The 18406-nt window shown below is 35.7% G+C and overlaps 1 protein-coding gene across 1 annotated transcript; it reads left to right on the forward strand.

Moving 5' to 3' along the window:
* The first annotated feature begins 710 nt into the window (after window positions 1-710).
* LOC128162757 (uncharacterized) lies at window positions 711-11435 on the forward strand. The gene is made up of 6 exons (XM_052826123.1): window positions 711-1374; window positions 2922-2985; window positions 6615-8300; window positions 8710-9654; window positions 10137-10219; window positions 10549-11435. Exons 3-5 carry the CDS (start codon window positions 6647-6649, stop codon window positions 10202-10204), a joined length of 2667 nt encoding a protein of 888 aa, XP_052682083.1. The 5' UTR covers window positions 711-1374; window positions 2922-2985; window positions 6615-6646; the 3' UTR covers window positions 10205-10219; window positions 10549-11435.
* Window positions 11436-18406: the final 6971 nt, after the last annotated feature.

The raw sequence follows: 18406 nt of genomic DNA on the forward strand, positions 1-18406 counted from the left end.
AATTGTGTAAACAATTATCTTAGGGATTGAGAATGACTTAATAATTATGTTTATATTATAAAACAATATTTGATATTCAAATACAGTATATAAATATATAGAAATATGTATATTTAAGGTATATACAAAGGTAAAACAAAAACCGGAAATCAAAAAACATTGTCGATTTCTCGGGACTACATTTACACTTTCGACGAAGGAAAATTGGCGATTTTTAACTTATTAGTGTTTTTTAAGAAGCAGAAAGAATACCATCGACTAAGATTTAGATGCCATTTGATATCCAATTAACGGTTTTTGAAAAAAGTAACTGGAAAATAAGTTAGACGCGAAATAGAAAATTGGGACATCGCGGGACATATGTCCGGGACATGTGTCCCGGACTACTTTTACACCATCCCGTTTAAAACAAGTTCTCCAATTTCTCCCATGATTTCTGACGACATCTAGGTTGGAAAATGATTGAAAGACTTATTCTTATTGTCTGACTACATCTGTTAGCTGCATTATAAATCGCGAAAAACTCCTCTAGATTTATCGTATGCGTTCGGATCTCCTCAGTGAGTATGAAAATTAGTTATATTTTCGCAAGTTACTCTGTCCATATCTACCGGTCATTTGGACTGACAGGCAACTTCAAGTAATCGGTCCTTGGTTATTTTTATCGGTCTTGCCGACAGGACCGAAAGATTTCAAGAACTCTGAACTAGTAATTGCAGATGCTTGAAAAATTTAACACTCTTTGTTTAGGTGATGCCATATGGTGGGTATTTCATTTTGTATAAATCGGGCATTAATTTCCTGTTAAATGATAACTTTAAATTTCATACTAGTAAATTTTTCGAAAGAATTCTCTCAAATTGGATATTTTAACACACTCTTTATTTAGGTTTGTCATATAATGGAACTCATTTTTACACAAATGCAATATCAATTCCTTGTCAATTTAACTGTTGACTTTGCTTATTTTGAATTATTCTCACCAGAACTGTTATATCACTAGTGAGCGTTGATTCACAGATATCTTGTTCACTTTGGAAATTGTCTGTACTATTAATTGTAATTATGATATATATTGACATTAATCTGTAATTCATAGTAATTATGGTTTAGAATGTCAAGAGAGTTGCTAAAATCATAAAAAGAAAGTAACAAATCAAATGAATTTTGTTTTATTTACTCATAGACAATGTGATATGTAGATAATTTCTTAAGGAGCATCCGTCACTTCACCCTAGTCGAGATGGAATAAAATCCAACATATTGTCCATATTGGTCTGGATATTTGTCTCTAATGGTCCAAACGCAGCAGCTTGGTATGATTCGCCTCACACCTACACCAAGGCGTCCATGATGCCACAGGATGAATTGACGGTATGACGCTTGCCCTTGTTGTAATCTTCATCCTGTGGCAAAGCAAGCACATCTTGCCTATACATCTGGGCAATTTGGAGGACCAGTTCATCCATAACAAGAAGATTGAAATCCTGTAAAAAATTTTATATCGATATTAAATGATCATTTATCTTGTGCCCTATGATCTGCAATTCCCACCTTATTTGAAACAGAAAATTGATATATTAATATAAACTGATAAATAAATGTACATCAACTTACAGGCAACTTGCTTACTAAAAGAAGGGTAAAATTATTAATTTTCGTACAGCATATATTGATTCGTTATACTGAGTGTGAACGGGACAAAACAAGCGACGAAGTTTTATGTATTCCCCTAAGGTGCCCCATATTTTCCCCTATATATAGATCGTACATACACACTCAAGAGCTATAGTTAGGTTATTGTAAATGACAGACGTTTTGCACTTATAAACAATGATAAAATTTAAAACCTATAACTTTTTAACGTGCATTAAAAAGAGAGATATGTAATTTCGATTTATAAACCAATCATAACAACCAATCGCAACTTCTCGGGCCTTTCCGGCAAGCTCGGAAAAACACCTCGAGGTGTTTTTCCGAGCTTGCCGGAAAGGCCCGAGAAGTTGCGATTGCATAACAACTGAACAACCTACCTCTTCTTCCATCTTGATTTCCCGCTGACATGCGCAATGAAGATGTTTACGCACTTCCTTCATCAATATTCATGAGAATGTGTTGAATTCCTAATTGCAAATTACGCCTAATTTCTTTGTTATTTCAATTATTTATTTTGTAAAACTTTGTGGAACGTATTATTTTATACCACTTAACACTTTTCTCCATTCGTGGGATCGTTCTTTAACTGTTTAAGGCGAAAAAAATCGATTTTTTCATCGCATGTATAGCTTTAAACTGTGATTTAGATAAGAGTTAACCTTCTCTGACACTACTTTAAAAGCAGTATAATGTTGATTGTATAGATCTATTAACTTTTTAATCCGCTAATCCCTCTCTTTTCTTTCAATAATAGTATAAATTAATGAATTGATCATGGATTATCAGTTTAAATCTAAAGGTTGATTGACCTAAGTTTCTGGGACACTACTGCTTTTCATTAAACTCAGTCTCACTGATCAAGCAAAGTGAAAAGGGGATTAACTGAATTTTAACATGAAAGGAGTTGTTCCCCTGTCCACCTATACTTAAAACAAGCCAAGATTTTAATAAATGTACAATTTATATTTCTGTTCTTAAATCCTTATGTTTATGTTTAATATGTTAAATGAAGCTGGAAGTGCACAGAGTAATTAATTATCTTGATTATTACAAAATAGTTCCAAACACACAAGTTAGATAAAGATTAGTGTGTAGTAATACTCTCTCTCTTTCACTCTCTCTCTCTCTCTCTCTCTCTCTCTCTCTCTCTCTCTCTCTCTCTCTTGGTACTTTTGCTTTCCTATATGTTTTAACTGAAATTTGCTGTATAATATTACTTTGTGTTATACATTACTGGTGTGTAGAATTGTGTGGTCTCTTTATAGGGTTTAAGCGTATGATACACGGAGATACAGTGGATGAAGTCAAGAAAAACAAAATACATATGTGGTATAGTATTCATGAATTTTTAATGTATATATGAATTTCTCATTAGGCAGCTAATCTTTTTGTTTCATGGTCACTCAGACCTATTGCAATCGTACTTCTGTCGTTGTGTGTCATTCATAGACATCATAGTATACAGCTCTTAAATAGGTATGAGGGCAGTAGTCATTGTGTTAGCCCTGGGGTAAGAACTGTTGTCCGAGAGGATAGGCCAAGATCAACATCAATTTCTTACCAAGGTATTGACAAAAGAACTATTGCCATCATCCTTATTTAAGGTTTGTTTTGTCAAACAAGGGAAAAGTATATTTTTCTGGTAATGTCAGGGTTGGGATATTGTCAAATTATCTTCCCCAGGGACAGTCAAATACTCAGCCAGGGTAAGGCCGGGAAAGCCAGTCATAGTCCACAGTCAAATACTCAGCCAGGGTAAGGGGGAAAGCCAGTCATGGTCCACAGTCAAATACTCAGCCAGGGTAAGGGGGAAAGCCAGTCATAGTCCACAGTCAAATACTCAGCCAGGGTAAGGGGGAAAGCCAGTCATGGGCCACAGTCAAATACTCAGCCAGGGTGGGAGGAAAAGCTAGTCATAGACCATCAGCAAATTGTCAAGTGACCTCAAATATAGTTTTTAGCTCACCTGAGCTGAAAGCTAAAGTGAGCTATTCTGATCACATTTTGTCTGTCGTCCGTCTGTCCGTAAACTTTTCACATTTTCAACATTTACTCAAGAACTACTGGGCCAATTTCAACCAAACTGGGTACAAATCATTCTTAGGCAAAGGGGATTTAAAGTTGTGAAAATTAGGGGCCAACCCGTTTTCAAGGGGAGATAATTAGAAATTAATGAAAAATTTCGAGAAATTTTCAAAAATCTTCTTCTCAAGAACCATAAAGCCAGGAAAGCTGAAACTTGTGTGGAAGCATTCCCAGGTAGTGTAGATTCAAAGTTGTGAAATTCATGACCCCCGGGGGTAGGGTGGGGCCACAATGGGGGCTCAAAGTTTCACATAGGAATATATAGAGTAAATCTTAAAAAATCTTCTTCTCAGAAAGTAATCAGCCAGGAAAGCTGAAACTTGTATGGAAGCATCCTCAAGAAAAGTAGATTCAAAGTTGTGAAAATCGTGACCCCCGGGGGTAGGGTAGGGCCACAATGGGGGGTCGAAGTTTTACATAGGAATATATAGAGTAAATTTTTTAAAATCGTTTTCTCAGAAACTAATCAGCCAGGAAAGCTGAAACTTGTGTTGAAGCATCCTCAGGTAATGTAGATTCAAAGCTGTGAAAATCATGATCCCTGGGGGTAGGGTGGGGCCACATGGGGGGGGGGGTGTTTAAGTTTTACATAGGAATATATGGAGTAAATCTTTTAAAATCTTCTCAGAAACAAATCAGCCAGATGATTCTTTGTAATTGTTAAGACTTTGTCTCCAGGACAATTCTTCAGCCTCACAAGAAGGTTCAGAGTTTGATGTAGCTTTATATCCCATATATAAACAATTGTTAAGGATCTTTTTGAGAACTGCAATACTCAACATGTGATATGACTATAAAATCATCCTGTTAGAAAAGGAAATAATGATTATAAACATAAAAATATCCCATTGGGGAAAATGGATTTTATTTATACAGAATTTACATGTTTTATTGTACATTGTCCAGACTGTTTGTATTATGACTCCATTAGGCTGATTTTATCATACCTATTGTTCCTCATGTGAGCAATGTGGCCCATGGGCCTCTTGTTTAACATATTTGATAATTCGGTGAGAGTAAGAAGAAAACAGTACATGTATGAGAGAGTAATTATATATATATACAGAGAGAGAGAGAGAGAGAGAGAGAGAAACCTGTGTTATAGAGAGTGGGCACATGTTTAGCAGTCTCTCAATCCCTTTTCCCATTTGTTTTCTCTCTCTCTCTTTCTCTCTCTCTCTCTCTTCTTTCAGAGAAACCAAGCATGTATGAAAGCAGAGAAAGGGATATAGAATGAATAAAGGAATGGGCAATAAGCTTAGCAAGAAAAGTCTGAGATATATACAGAGAGAGAGAGAGAGAGAGAGAGAGAGAGAGAAAGAATGAAAGAAAGGAGGCAAGGATCTATGTTAAGTCAGAAAGAGGGAGAAAAAGAGAGATTAAGTTTAGTAATGAAACTCTTTCTCTCTTTCAGAGTAAGCAACTGTGTTAAAAGCAGACAAATTTTGAGAAATAGGGATAGAGAATGAAAGAAGGAATGAAAAACATGGGTTCAAGCTAAACAAGAACATTCTAAGGGATATACAGAGAGAGAGAGAAAAAAAAGAATATTATCTCTCTCTCTTTCTCTCTCTCTCATAGAAAGCAGCATGTATGAAAGCAAAGAAATATTGAGAAAAGGATATAGAATAAAAGAAGGAATGAGAAATGAACAAAGCAAGAAAATTCTGAGATACATACAGAGAAAAAGAGAGAAAGTGAATGAAAGTAAAAGGAGACAAAGATATAAGATAAGTCAGAGAGAGAGAGAGAGAGAGAACAAGAGAGATAAATTTAGTCTATGAAACTTTCTTTCTCTCTCAGAGAAAGCAACGATGTAAAAAGGATAGAAATTTTGAGAAAGAGGGATAAAGAATGAAAGAAGGAATGAGAAACATGAGATCAAGCTAAGCAAGAACATTCTGAGGGATATACACAGAGAGAGAGAGAGAGAGAGAGAGAACAAGAGAGATAAATTTAGTCTATGAAACTTTCTTTCTCTCTCAGAGAAAGCAACGATGTAAAAAGGATAGAAATTTTGAGAAAGAGGGATAAAGAATGAAAGAAGGAATGAGAAACATGAGATCAAGCTAAGCAAGAACATTCTGAGGGATATACACAGAGAGAGAGAGAGAGAGAGAGAGAGAGAGAGAGAGAGAGAGAGAGAGAGAGAAGAGATTGAAAGAAAAGAATCAAGGGTATGTGTTAAGCCTCAGAGAGATAGAGAATTCTTGTCTGGAAAATGTTCTAGAGAGTGAGAAAAGGATAGATAGAAATAGAAAGAGAAAACAAGAATACATGTTAAGTAGAGGTCTCAGAGAGAGAGAGAGAGCGAGAGAGAATTATCTCTCTGTCTCTGTTTCTCTCTCTCTCTTTTTCAGAGAAAGCAAGCACGTATGAAAGCAGAAAAATATTGAGAAGGGATATAGAATGAATTAAGGAATGAGAAATGAACTAAGCAATAAAAGTCTGAGATATATACAGAGAGCGAGAGAGAGAGAGAGAGAGAGAGAGAGAGAGAGAATTCTGTCTGGAAAATGTTCTAGAGGGTTAGAAAAGGATAGATAAAGAGATAAAAAGAGAAAACAAGATAACATGTTTTACAGAGAAGGTCATAGAGAGAGAATTCTCTCTCTCTCTCTTTTACTCCTTCTCTCTAATGTCAATCATATTATTTTTGGGCTATTTCTTTAACAAGTTGAGTGTTTCTGTAACCAGAGCCATATTAATGAATCATTATTTAAATATGAATCATTATTATCTTTGTAAGAATGATATATTATTACATTAAAGAAACATGTTTTAAATGAAAAAATTTCATATAAAATTTGATATTGATATGTGGAAAGAATGAGGTTGACTTCATTTAAAACACTTTATTTTTAATTAAACAGGTTGTGATTTTGAGACCTAGTCCCTCCACACAATGGAAACAGCAAGCATTCCATGTAAAGTAAATCAATGTTCTAAGTGTCCGGGGGACACAGAGTACTATTGTGTATCGTGTCCATGTGATCTGTGTCCCCAGTGTAAAGAGAACCATGTAAAAGATCTCCAAACAATAGACCATGATGTTGTGTCACACCGTGATAAAATCAACTACATCCCAACACAAGAGATCTGTGTGAGACATCCTAGCCATGTTTATAGAAAGTACTGTGAACCTTGTCAAGTTCCTGTCTGTTACCATTGCACACAACATAGAAATCACCAACAATTAGTTATTACAACATCCTATAACACTAAGCGACAACAACACAGAGGAACCATTCATACCATCAGAAGTGAGGCTCTCTTTTACAGACCTGTTCTCCTGCCACGAATCAAAACTGATTTCAAAACCTGTCACACAGAATTTTCCCTCTATCAATCAGAGATGTTAACAAAGGCCCAGACACTGAATTATCTCATTGACTATATACAAAACGATTTCATGTGTAATGTGTTTTGTTACTTTGATTTCAAACACAGATGTTTAAAACAGAAGAAAGAAATGATCAGACATATTGTCAGCCTACAGAGATATGAACACATATATGAACAGAGGAGAGTAATCAGACCGCTACAATTCCTCTCCTCCATAAAGACAGCCCTCCCCCAGATACATCCTTCACTCCACACCAGCCAGCTCTCCATGACTGAGTCACTCAACGAGGAGGATGTGATGGAGTCACTGAGTGCAATCCAAATCAGAGAGAGAGGAAACCGACGCATAGGAAACCAGTGTCTGCTGAAACTGACATCTGTTCCTGAGTTCCATCAATCTCTTACAGTGACAGGTGTCAGTCGTTGTTTACACATTTCCTGTGTGACATCAGACCGGGTCTGGGTCAGTGATGATAGAAACAATCTCATCTTGACAGACACAACAGGTGTCACTCTACATTGTGTAGAGGATTTATGTAGTGATTTATATGGTACAGGATTACACACAGTGAACAGTGATAGTGAACTAATTTATATAGATAGGAATTATAACATCAAAAAACTGTCAAAGGATATGAAAACAACCACCACATTTATAGAGAGAACAGACTGTACATGGGAACCACGGTGTGTGTACTGGTCCCCAACCACTGGGGACCTACTGGTTGGGATGCGTTATTTATATATACATACAGTGACAGGCAAGGTAACCCGGTACAACCAGAGTGGACAACTGACACAAACCATACTGTATGACAACACAGGACAGGTACTGTATAGTAAACCTATCTATATAACAGAGAACAACAATGGGGATGTCGTGGTGTCTGATCATTGGTGTTTAGTGGTGACAGAGCGTGGAGGAAGATATCATATCTACTACCAAGGACCTCCATTAGGATCAAGACTAGATCATGGTGGAATTTGTACTGACGCGCTGTCAAACATCCTGGTGTGTGATCGTAGAACCGAAACAGTACAGATGTTGGACAAGGATGGTCAGTTCCTGTCATATCTACTGACAGAATCACAAGAGATGGGCAGACCATGGAGCCTGAGTTATGATGTCAACACTCACCGTCTCTGGGTTGGATCACGGGACAACAACAAGGTGTGTGTCTACAGGTATATCACCAGACAGGACGCTCTGACAGGTAAGTCTGAGTCATTATCATTGATGTAGAATATATGTGTTAGGTATCATACAGGTTTCAATGAGATCTAAGTATACCTTAATAATTTTGTTATATCACACGTCATATTAAATTGTTAATTCAGTTTATATCTATTTCATTGTGATTGTAATTCATATATTAGTTATATATCCATGTAATTGTTATCCATTATTATATCTATGTACATGTTACTAAATGTAGTTTATTCCTCAAACTTTATTTAAATAAGGGGATGCAAACATTATCATGGTTATGAAATTAAAATATACAAGAGTAATTCAGTAAGTATTTAAATGAGTTGGATAATTACTTTAATCAGAGTATTTAATTAACTTAATCTACTCCTTGTAACAGTACAGGATTAGAACTCTATGTTTGATGTTTGTAGATCAAAGTCGTGTGATGGAGTCTCTGAGTGAAATCCCAACCCCAGGGATCGAAAAACCACAGAAAGGAAACCAGTGTCTGCTGAAACTGATGTCTCCCCCCGAGTTACTTCACTCTCACACAGTGACAGATGTTGATCGTTGTTATCACATTTCCTGTGTGACATCAGACCGGGTCTGGGTCAGTGATAATGGAAACATTCTCATCTTGACAGACACAACAGGTGTCACTCTACATTGTGTGAAGGATTCATGCAGTGATGATTCACGTAGTCGTTTATATAGTGATGGAGGATTACACACAGTGAACGGTGAGAGTGAACTCAGTCTGATTTATATAGATAGGAATTATAACATCAACAAACTGTCAAAGGATATGAAAACAACCACCACATTTATAGAAAGAACAGACTCTACATGGAGACCACAGTGTGTGTACTGGTCCCCGTCCACTAGGGATCTACTGGTCGGGATGCGTTATAAACAAATATCCACAGGCAAGGTAACCCGGTACAACCAGAGTGGACAACTGACACAAACCATGCAGCATGACAACACAGGACGGCAACTGTATAGATATCCTAACTATATAACAGAGAACAATAATGGGGATGTCGTGGTGTCTGACTTAATCAGCGCTGTAGTGGTGACAGAGCGTGGAGGAAGACATCGTTTCTCCTACACAGGACGTCCATCAGGATCAGGACTAAGGCCACGTGGAATCTGTACTGACGCTCTGTCACACATCTTGGTGTGTGATGGTGAAACCAAATCAGTACAGATGTTGGACAAGGACGGTCAGTTCCTGTCACATCTACTGACAAAATCACAGGAGATGCATGAACCATGGAGCCTGAGTTATGATGTCAACACTCACCGTCTCTGGGTCGGATCAAACAACAAGGTGTGTGTCTACAGGTATATCACCAGACAGGATGATCTGACAGGTAAGTCTGAGTAATTATCATTCACGTTAATTAGATATAGCTGACTAAGACACACAGTCGGTGTTAATTATCAGTTAATAAGATACATGTAAGACATGTTTATCTGTGCGATTGTTTGTCAATATAAACAGCTCATTGTTACAGGGTTAGCTGTATCTACCAGTCATTGGGAATAATTGTTTATCTAAAATAAATGGAAATTGAATGTATTTTATAATAAGATGTGCAGTCACATGTCATTCTAATTAGTTAATTAATATAACAGGTCAGTGTAATTAATAAACCAGATGTTAATATAGTGACACATGTATTTGTAATTTGTTTTGTTACGAGTACAAGTCGATTGAAATGATTTAATTACATAACTATTAAAGCATGTGTCAATGTAATTAGGTTAAACTGAATCATAGATGTAGCTCTGTCTTTTATATACTGTATGATGTTGATTAATCAATTAACATCTAATTAATCTCTTGTTGTAGATGAACACAGACCCCGTCCTGATGGGGAGGCCATGTTTAGCTCAACATCAGCCGTAGAATGGAGATAGCTGGGATATTGACAGGTTGTAAATGTTTCTGTACAAATCTAAGCTGCTCTCAAAACCACACCTGTTGTTTGTCCCTTTGTTCAACATCTGCAGCTGAAATTGACCTGTGTATAATCCATATTGACTGTAATACTGACTCCTGTTTATTTCACACTTTGTGATCATCCAAACATGGCTGTCTGTTGCACATACATGGTTGTCTGTTGCTAAATGTGGATATGTGAATAAAATGTAATGGAAATGGACTGGAGATATAAATAAGATAATAATTAATTAATAAGATAATAATTAATTATTAATACTTAGTGTTTAGATTTATACTTGTGGTTTTTTTTCACCATTAGATATGAAGAATGTTATTGAATTCATACAAACATTGTGGATTCCTGACCATGATTTTCCATTTACAGTATATCCAACAGAGTTTATGGTGGAATCGGACAAAATATTTCCTGAAGAGACAGATACCAGTATCTTATTGAGTGATGTAACGGACCGTGTGTTTATAGCTCTACACAGACTTACTGAGTGATGTAATGGGCCGTGTGTTTATAGCTCTACACAGACTTATTCAGTGATGTAACGGACCGTGTGTTTATAGCTCTACACAGACTTATTCAGTGATGTAACGGACCGTGTGTTTATAGCTCTACACTGACTTATTCAGTGATGTAACGGACCGTGTGTTTATACACTGTAGCTCTACACGGACTTACTGAGTGATGTAATGGGCCGTGTGTCTATAGCTCTACACAGACTTAATGAGTGATGTAATGGGCCGTGTGTTTATAGCTCTACACAGACTTACTGAGTGATGTAACGGACTGTGTGTTTATAGCTCTACACAGACTTACTGAGTAATGTAACGGACCTTGTGTTTATAGCTCTACACAGACTTATTCAGTGATGTATTGGGCCGTGTGTTTATACCTCTACACAGACTTACTGAGTGATGTAACGGACCGTGTGTTTATAGCTCTACACAGACTTATTCAGTGATGTAACAGACTGTGTGTTTATAGCTCTACACAGACTTATTCAGTGATGTAATGGACCGTGTGTTTATAGCTCTACACAGACTTACTGAGTGATGTAACGGACCGTGTGTTTATAGCTTTACACAGACTTATTGAGTGATGTAATGGACCATGTGTTTATAGCTCTACACAAACTTATTCAGTGATGTAATGGACCATGTGTTTATAGCTCTACACAAACTTATTCAGTGATGTAATGGGCTCTACACAAACTTTTTCAGTGATGTAATGGACCATGTGTTTATAGCTCTACACAAACTTTTTCAGTGATGTAACGGACCGTGTGTTTATAGCTCTAGTCTGCTTTACACAAACTTATTAAGTGATGTAACAGAAGTTCGTTTTTTAAAATCAATTTTACCCCATTAGAACGGTAGGCTGAATGAACTGTTAACAACATGACCAATAAAGAACATTTTTTTTTAGTGCTGAATAATGACATTATATTTTTTATTATAAACAGATCCTTGTTGAAGGTGTTGTAGGAAATGGCTGGGCCGGAGACATTGCTATCGACAATGTACGTCTGACCGGGTGTGCCTGTTGATAGTCAACTTAGAAACTATAATGTCGGACATGAGACCCCAGTTGAGAATAAAAACACCACTAAACTGATTTTGTTTTTTTGTTGTTGTTTTTTTTTGGGGGGGGGGGGGGGGGGGTTAGGGTGTTCGGGGGGGGGGGGGGGGGTAGTAGGGTGTTCGGGGGGGAGGTCTTGTTTTTTTTGTTATGAAATATCTGTGATCTTCTTTTCCCTGATTACACCAAAGGTCAGATTCCTTTTTCGAAAGATTTGGCGTTACTGTTATTTATTCAGAGCACTGTCTGACCAGGTGTGCCTGTTAAACGTCGACTAACTTAATGTGGAACCTGAACGAGTGTTCTAGATAAAAATAACTCTTTACTGTTTTAATGATTTTGTGGGTTGGTTTTATAAATATGGAATTTCTGATTTTTTTCTTCTGATTAATAGTTCACCAAAGTAGACTGTTATTTTTTAATCATTTAATATTATCTCCCATCTTTGACGTAACTTAAATTTTACCACAATATCCTTGAATTTGTTACGTTACTCTGTCCCGAGTTTTTCCTTCCATCACTTTTTGCTTGATATTTCAATAATAGTAAATACCTTTGTGCTCAAACTACGTTCATCCACTAATATGAAAAATGTAATGAAACGCCTTCTCTACCGCTTCAGGTTTCAATACAAATCCAAAAATTGAAAGTCTACGGAGATTTTGCATTGCATCAACCATTAATAAGCCCGGATGATAACGTTAAAAAATTGCGCGATGAATTCCGAGTGTATTCCGAATGGAGAAAAGATGTAAACATTTCCCATTATAAATCTCCGTAAGAAAATTGTTTTCGTTCCTGTGAAATTTTATGAGTGAAAAGGGATAATTGTTCAATGAAGATATCTTGGATATATTCCCTTTCATCGTTTTCAATTGTATTTCTTTCACAGGTATGTGTATTTTTATTACAAATCATCAAAAATTGATGGAAGCAATAACTTGGGACAGACTATAACTTTTTTTTCAAGCCTTTTTTTGGCATTTCGATCCATACTCATACTGTCTTTATAAGTAATTAGCCTGTCGTACTATTAACGGAACATGGTCTTTAGGAATGTTTTCATCAATTGGAATAACGTACCAGATGTTGAATATTTAATCAGGTAGTGTTATATTCGCTCTGAAGTTTACAGAATGTTATTTTAAAAGGATCAGACTCGTGTACAGAAAGCAAAGGATGTAACAGCTCAAACGATTTTTTCAGTAATTAACATCAAAATGAATATTAATGCCAGTGCTAAGGTGGCTTTAAATTATTACCTGTTTAAGACTTACTTTCCATAAAATGCCAATGCGTTTCTTACAGACCATAGTCGTTAGATGATATAACGACTTTTGTAAATGGAGGATTTTATTTGTTGTTTTTTGAAAAGAAAAAAGTCTTTTTTGAAAAAGATAACCAAATTATACATTTTTTTTTCAAATAGTCTTGAGTCTAAAACAAAGGTGTAATTACAACAAGCGCGCATCTGAATGTCAGTCAGATAATAGATGCTAGTAATTATAAGTCTTAGACTGGCAATGCCTGTCTGATATGCGCGATATACACGTACGATAGAGACAGAGGACCAGTCTAAGTAAGTCTATGAATAATGCAACATACAGATGTTGCATCATATTGGAGTGAAAGTTTTCGACACTTTGGTCTGAAATTTGTATTTTTACAACTTACCATTAAAAATTTATTCGTTGATAAATTATTAAGCGCACCTAAGCTAAAAGCTCAAGTGAGCTATTCTGATCACATTTTGTCCGTCGTCCGTCCGTCCGTCTGTAAACTTTTTACTTTTGAACTTTTTCTCTAAAACCGCTTGGCTAATTTCAACCAAATTTGGCACAAAGCATCCTTATGGTAAGGCAAATATAATTTGTAGAAATGAAAGACCGATCTTTATTCAAAACGGAGATTTTCGGCTTTCTGTATTAATTAGACATTTTCATTATTACATGTTTCGTTTATTATTATTGTCTTAATTTTTGTTTTATTTAGGTCTTATTCCTAAACACTAATGGTATGGCATAAAATAGGATAAGATAGATATTATTTGCAGGATAAGATGTAGGATACAGAATATAAACTAGAATAGGATTGTGTTATAAACGTTCACGTTAGCAGCACTGTACATGTTAATTAGCTATTTTTCCTGATTACCGACGAAATGCAATGTAAGGATAACTCTCGAGGCACTCCGAATAAATCGTTCATCTTGCGTTCACAAAGGGTTTACATATCGTTCAACGTTCACTTTGCGCTCCGTTTGCGCTCTGCGTTCGCTGATCACGTTCACCAAATTAGCGTTCACCAAATTCCGTTTAGTGTGGTCACCGTACGCACAGAGTGCGCCACCGTTCACTCACCATTCAAGTGGGAAAGCAGAACGTTTCAGAGACTGGAAACACCGTCTCAATCAATTGTCAAAAGACATTAATGATAAAAATTGTTTTTAGTGCATTTTTGTTTGTTTGTTTGTTTGTTTGTCTTTAGGGGAGGGGGTATTTTTTAAAAATTATTATCGATCAAAGATAGTTAACTATCAAACAGAGAACAGCGTCGAGAGAAGATAGTATTTCTAAGTGAAGCATCTGGAGTAAACCATGAAAAATGATTTTAGGAAGAACTATAATGACAGTAAATATTTGTTTTATAAATCCTAGTTTAAGTCTTAGCAAGAATTTCTCCTCCCATACTTATTTCTATCTGCTTGGGCGCGGATAAACATGAAATAACATGTCTTCTTTGTTCTGCGAGACATGTATGAAGTTTGATAATGTTGCACTTGAAATGACTCCTTCATGTTTATATGTTTACTAAGCTAGGTAGTAATAAACAAGTGTATCTTATTATCAATTTAAAAAAAAAATCAACTAAATTTGAGTTTAACATTATGCTGTTAGTCTCATTTTATATCAATTTATATTTTGTGTAGTTAAATACGGTTTGCGTATAGGGTTCTCTAATCTACCCGCGCCTTACTAATATATATATATATATATATATATATATATATATATATATATATATATATATATATATATATATATAGCACTAGCAAACCAACAACACTCGTTATCTAAAGTGTCGGATCAAAAGATACAAGGTTATAAGATGAGATATAAAAAAGCACTAAAAATAACCAACGACACGAACAATAAAGTAAAATATTGTCAAATTTTCGGGACAACCCGTCCCTTCTTCAGGACAACAAAATAAAAACTACATAAGAAAGAAGAAAAACATCTACAAAACTAGCACTAAACTAAACTAAATAATATATAAAAACTAGATAATGTTTAAACACCGGATCAAAACGTGGCAGCTACATCTTTATATTTAAGAATTCGAGCCCGAGAAAGAAAAATCCCGTCCAACGCAGCGGACGGTCTGTGAAGAAGTGCTGAAAGATAACGCGAACGAATTAACTTGCTAATTGGGGGTTGCTGTTAATTAAGTTGTACTAGTAAGATAATTCGTAGTGAAAGTTTGTAGGGAAGATTGGCCCTGTAAAAGACCACATAAATAATCATGAATGTAAAAACTAATGGAAGTGAAATAAAGCAAAAGAACAAAACCGATTAAGGAAATAGCTAATACTTTGAATAAATAACATGATTAATAGTTTGTACATGGACCGAAAAAGATGAAGATGGTGATATTGCTACGAAAACAAATCAGTACTTAGTTGATGTTCATTTTGGTGAAGTCACTTAATTTGTTAATGCCGTCAGGGCGGAATGACTTCAGTCTATGCATCCAAAATTTTTCTTTGTTTTTTCTCTCCGCATCTGTCCAGTTAGGGTTGTGATCAATGACCAACACCATCATGTCCTCCCATTTGTGATCATCTAAATTAAAATGTTCCCCGACGGGTTCTTTAATTTTCTTAGTTTTGATGGTGGAACGATGATTATTGATGCGCCTGCGGAGGTCTCCTGTTTCCCCTACGTATTGTTTCTGACAAAATTTACAATTGATGAGATATACACAATTGTCCGTACGACAAGAAGTATTTGCGAAAATTTTGTAAGTACGGCCAGTAATGGGGCTAGAGAAGTCGTCTGCATCAGAGCTGTGTTTGCACAACAGACATCTGGTGTCAGAACAATCTGATGCAGACGACTTCTGCAGACGTCTGATGCAGACGACTTCTCTAGCCCCATTACTGGCCGTACTTACAAAATTTTCGCAAATACTTCTTGTCGTACGGACAATTGTGTATATCTCATCAATTGTAAATTTTGTCAGAAACAATACGTAGGGGAAACAGGAGACCTCCGCAGGCGCATCAATAATCATCGTTCCACCATCAAAACTAAGAAAATTAAAGAACCCGTCGGGGAACATTTTAATTTAGATGATCACAAATGGGAGGACATGATGGTGTTGGTCATTGATCACAACCCTAACTGGACAGATGCGGAGAGAAAAAACAAAGAAAAATTTTGGATGCATAGACTGAAGTCATTCCGCCCTGACGGCATTAACAAATTAAGTGACTTCACCAAAATGAACATCAACTAAGTACTGATTTGTTTTCGTAGCAATATCACCATCTTCATCTTTTTCGGTCCATGTACAAACTATTAATCATGTTATTTATTCAAAGTATTAGCTATTTCCTTAATCGGTTTTGTTCTTTTGCTTTATTTCACTTCCATTAGTTTTTACATTCATGATTATTTATGTGGTCTTTTACAGGGCCAATCTTCCCTACAAACTTTCACTACGAATTATCTTACTAGTACAACTTAATTAACAGCAACCCCCAATTAGCAAGTTAATTCGTTCGCGTTATCTTTCAGCACTTCTTCACAGACCGTCCGCTGCGTCGGACGGGATTTTTCTTTCTCGGGCTCGAATTCTTAAATATAAAGATGTAGCTGCCACGTTTTGATCCGGTGTTTAAACATTATCTAGTTTTTATATATTATTTAGTTTAGTTTAGTGCTAGTTTTGTAGATGTTTTTCTTCTTTCTTATGTAGTTTTTATTTTGTTGTCCTGAAGAAGGGACGGGTTGTCCCGAAAATTTGACAATATTTTACTTTATTGTTCGTGTCGTTGGTTATTTTTAGTGCTTTTATATATATATATATATATATATATATATATATATATATATATATATATATAGAGGATATCTATATTGTGTGATTTTATATTTGCTTTATCCAACGAGTTGAAATCGTGTATATATTCGCGAGGCTTGCTGAGCGAATATAACCATTTCAACGAGTTGGATAAAGCAAATATAAAATCACACAATTATAGATGTTCTATTGATCTCATACAGTTTGATTTATATTATGAAGCTTTTGAGACAGTCCCTTGTGTGACCCAAATTGGTTTTTTTTTCAAAGATTAAAAACGATGATGCAACGTTGTGTTATGCGGCTATTGTGACCTTGCGCAATACAATTTAGTACGTCATTCCTGAGATAAATCTAACTGTTTTAATGTAAAGTTTCACTGAAATAAACCTTAAAATAATTTTTTAGCTCTAGATAATTTTTCTTAGAGCTTATTCACTTGATTAAATGGAACTTCCGATTAGAAGACTTGAATAATCAAGTTTGTTGACATACACAAAGCTGCGAACGCTCGTTAGTTTGAATTGACTCGAACGAGGAACAGTTGTTGATGCATGATGTTAAATAAAACAAACAATAGGCTAGCATTATGATTCAAAATTGAAAATAGTGAATAAGGATGCTTACTAGTGGTGGAATAAAAGTCTCATGAAACATTATTTCGGTAAGTTCTTGTATATAAACACAAGCAGAGCGCTCTGTTTTCATCGCGTCGTCAGGATGAACTCCTTGATAGTTAACGTAATTTGTAGTTTAATAAACTTCACAAAGCAAATTGAAAGTTGGAAGTGGGCTAAATTTATCAAAAATCTTGACAAACAAGAAAAAAGGGTCTTGTGGTTACGGTTATGAATAACTTTGCAAAAAAGGTATGGGGGGGGGCCTAACCTCCCCCCCCCCCCCCCCCACTCACAATAGCCCCCGGTTCCGACGCCTGTGCTACGCAGTTATGTGTTTTCCTTCATATTTGTAATTTAAATCTTTGACAAAATCAATTTTATATTAATTTTTGTAGTAGATATAGTTATGTTGAAAGTATTAGCAAATCTTCGAAAATAGGTCACTGAAGCGTTGAACCGAGGGGCTGTGTCAAAAGTAGTTCCGACCGGAAGTATTTGATATAGCATCACCCCTGTGATATAGCAAAGGTTTATCACACGGGTAATATACACCACACGTATGAGATATATATATATATATATATATATATATATATATATATATATATATATATATATATATATATATATATATATATATATATATATATATAGGTGGAGCTCCAACAAAAGTGAATTTCTCTGTGCTTTATATATATCTATATCATTCATTATGGGCAGGTACACGTCAGTTTGAGAGTTATTGCAATGTTTGTGCTTGTTATATATGTTTGTATCTATGCAATGTGTATCGTTCCGATCCTCTCAAATTGTCGTTTAACTGTATTCCACCTGTATCTCAAGCTAGGTTCCGTTCGTTATCGAAAGCAAGATTTTTG

This window comes from Crassostrea angulata, chromosome 9 (assembly GCF_025612915.1).
Source record: "Crassostrea angulata isolate pt1a10 chromosome 9, ASM2561291v2, whole genome shotgun sequence".
In the NCBI taxonomy this organism is placed as follows: domain Eukaryota; kingdom Metazoa; phylum Mollusca; class Bivalvia; order Ostreida; family Ostreidae; genus Magallana; species Magallana angulata.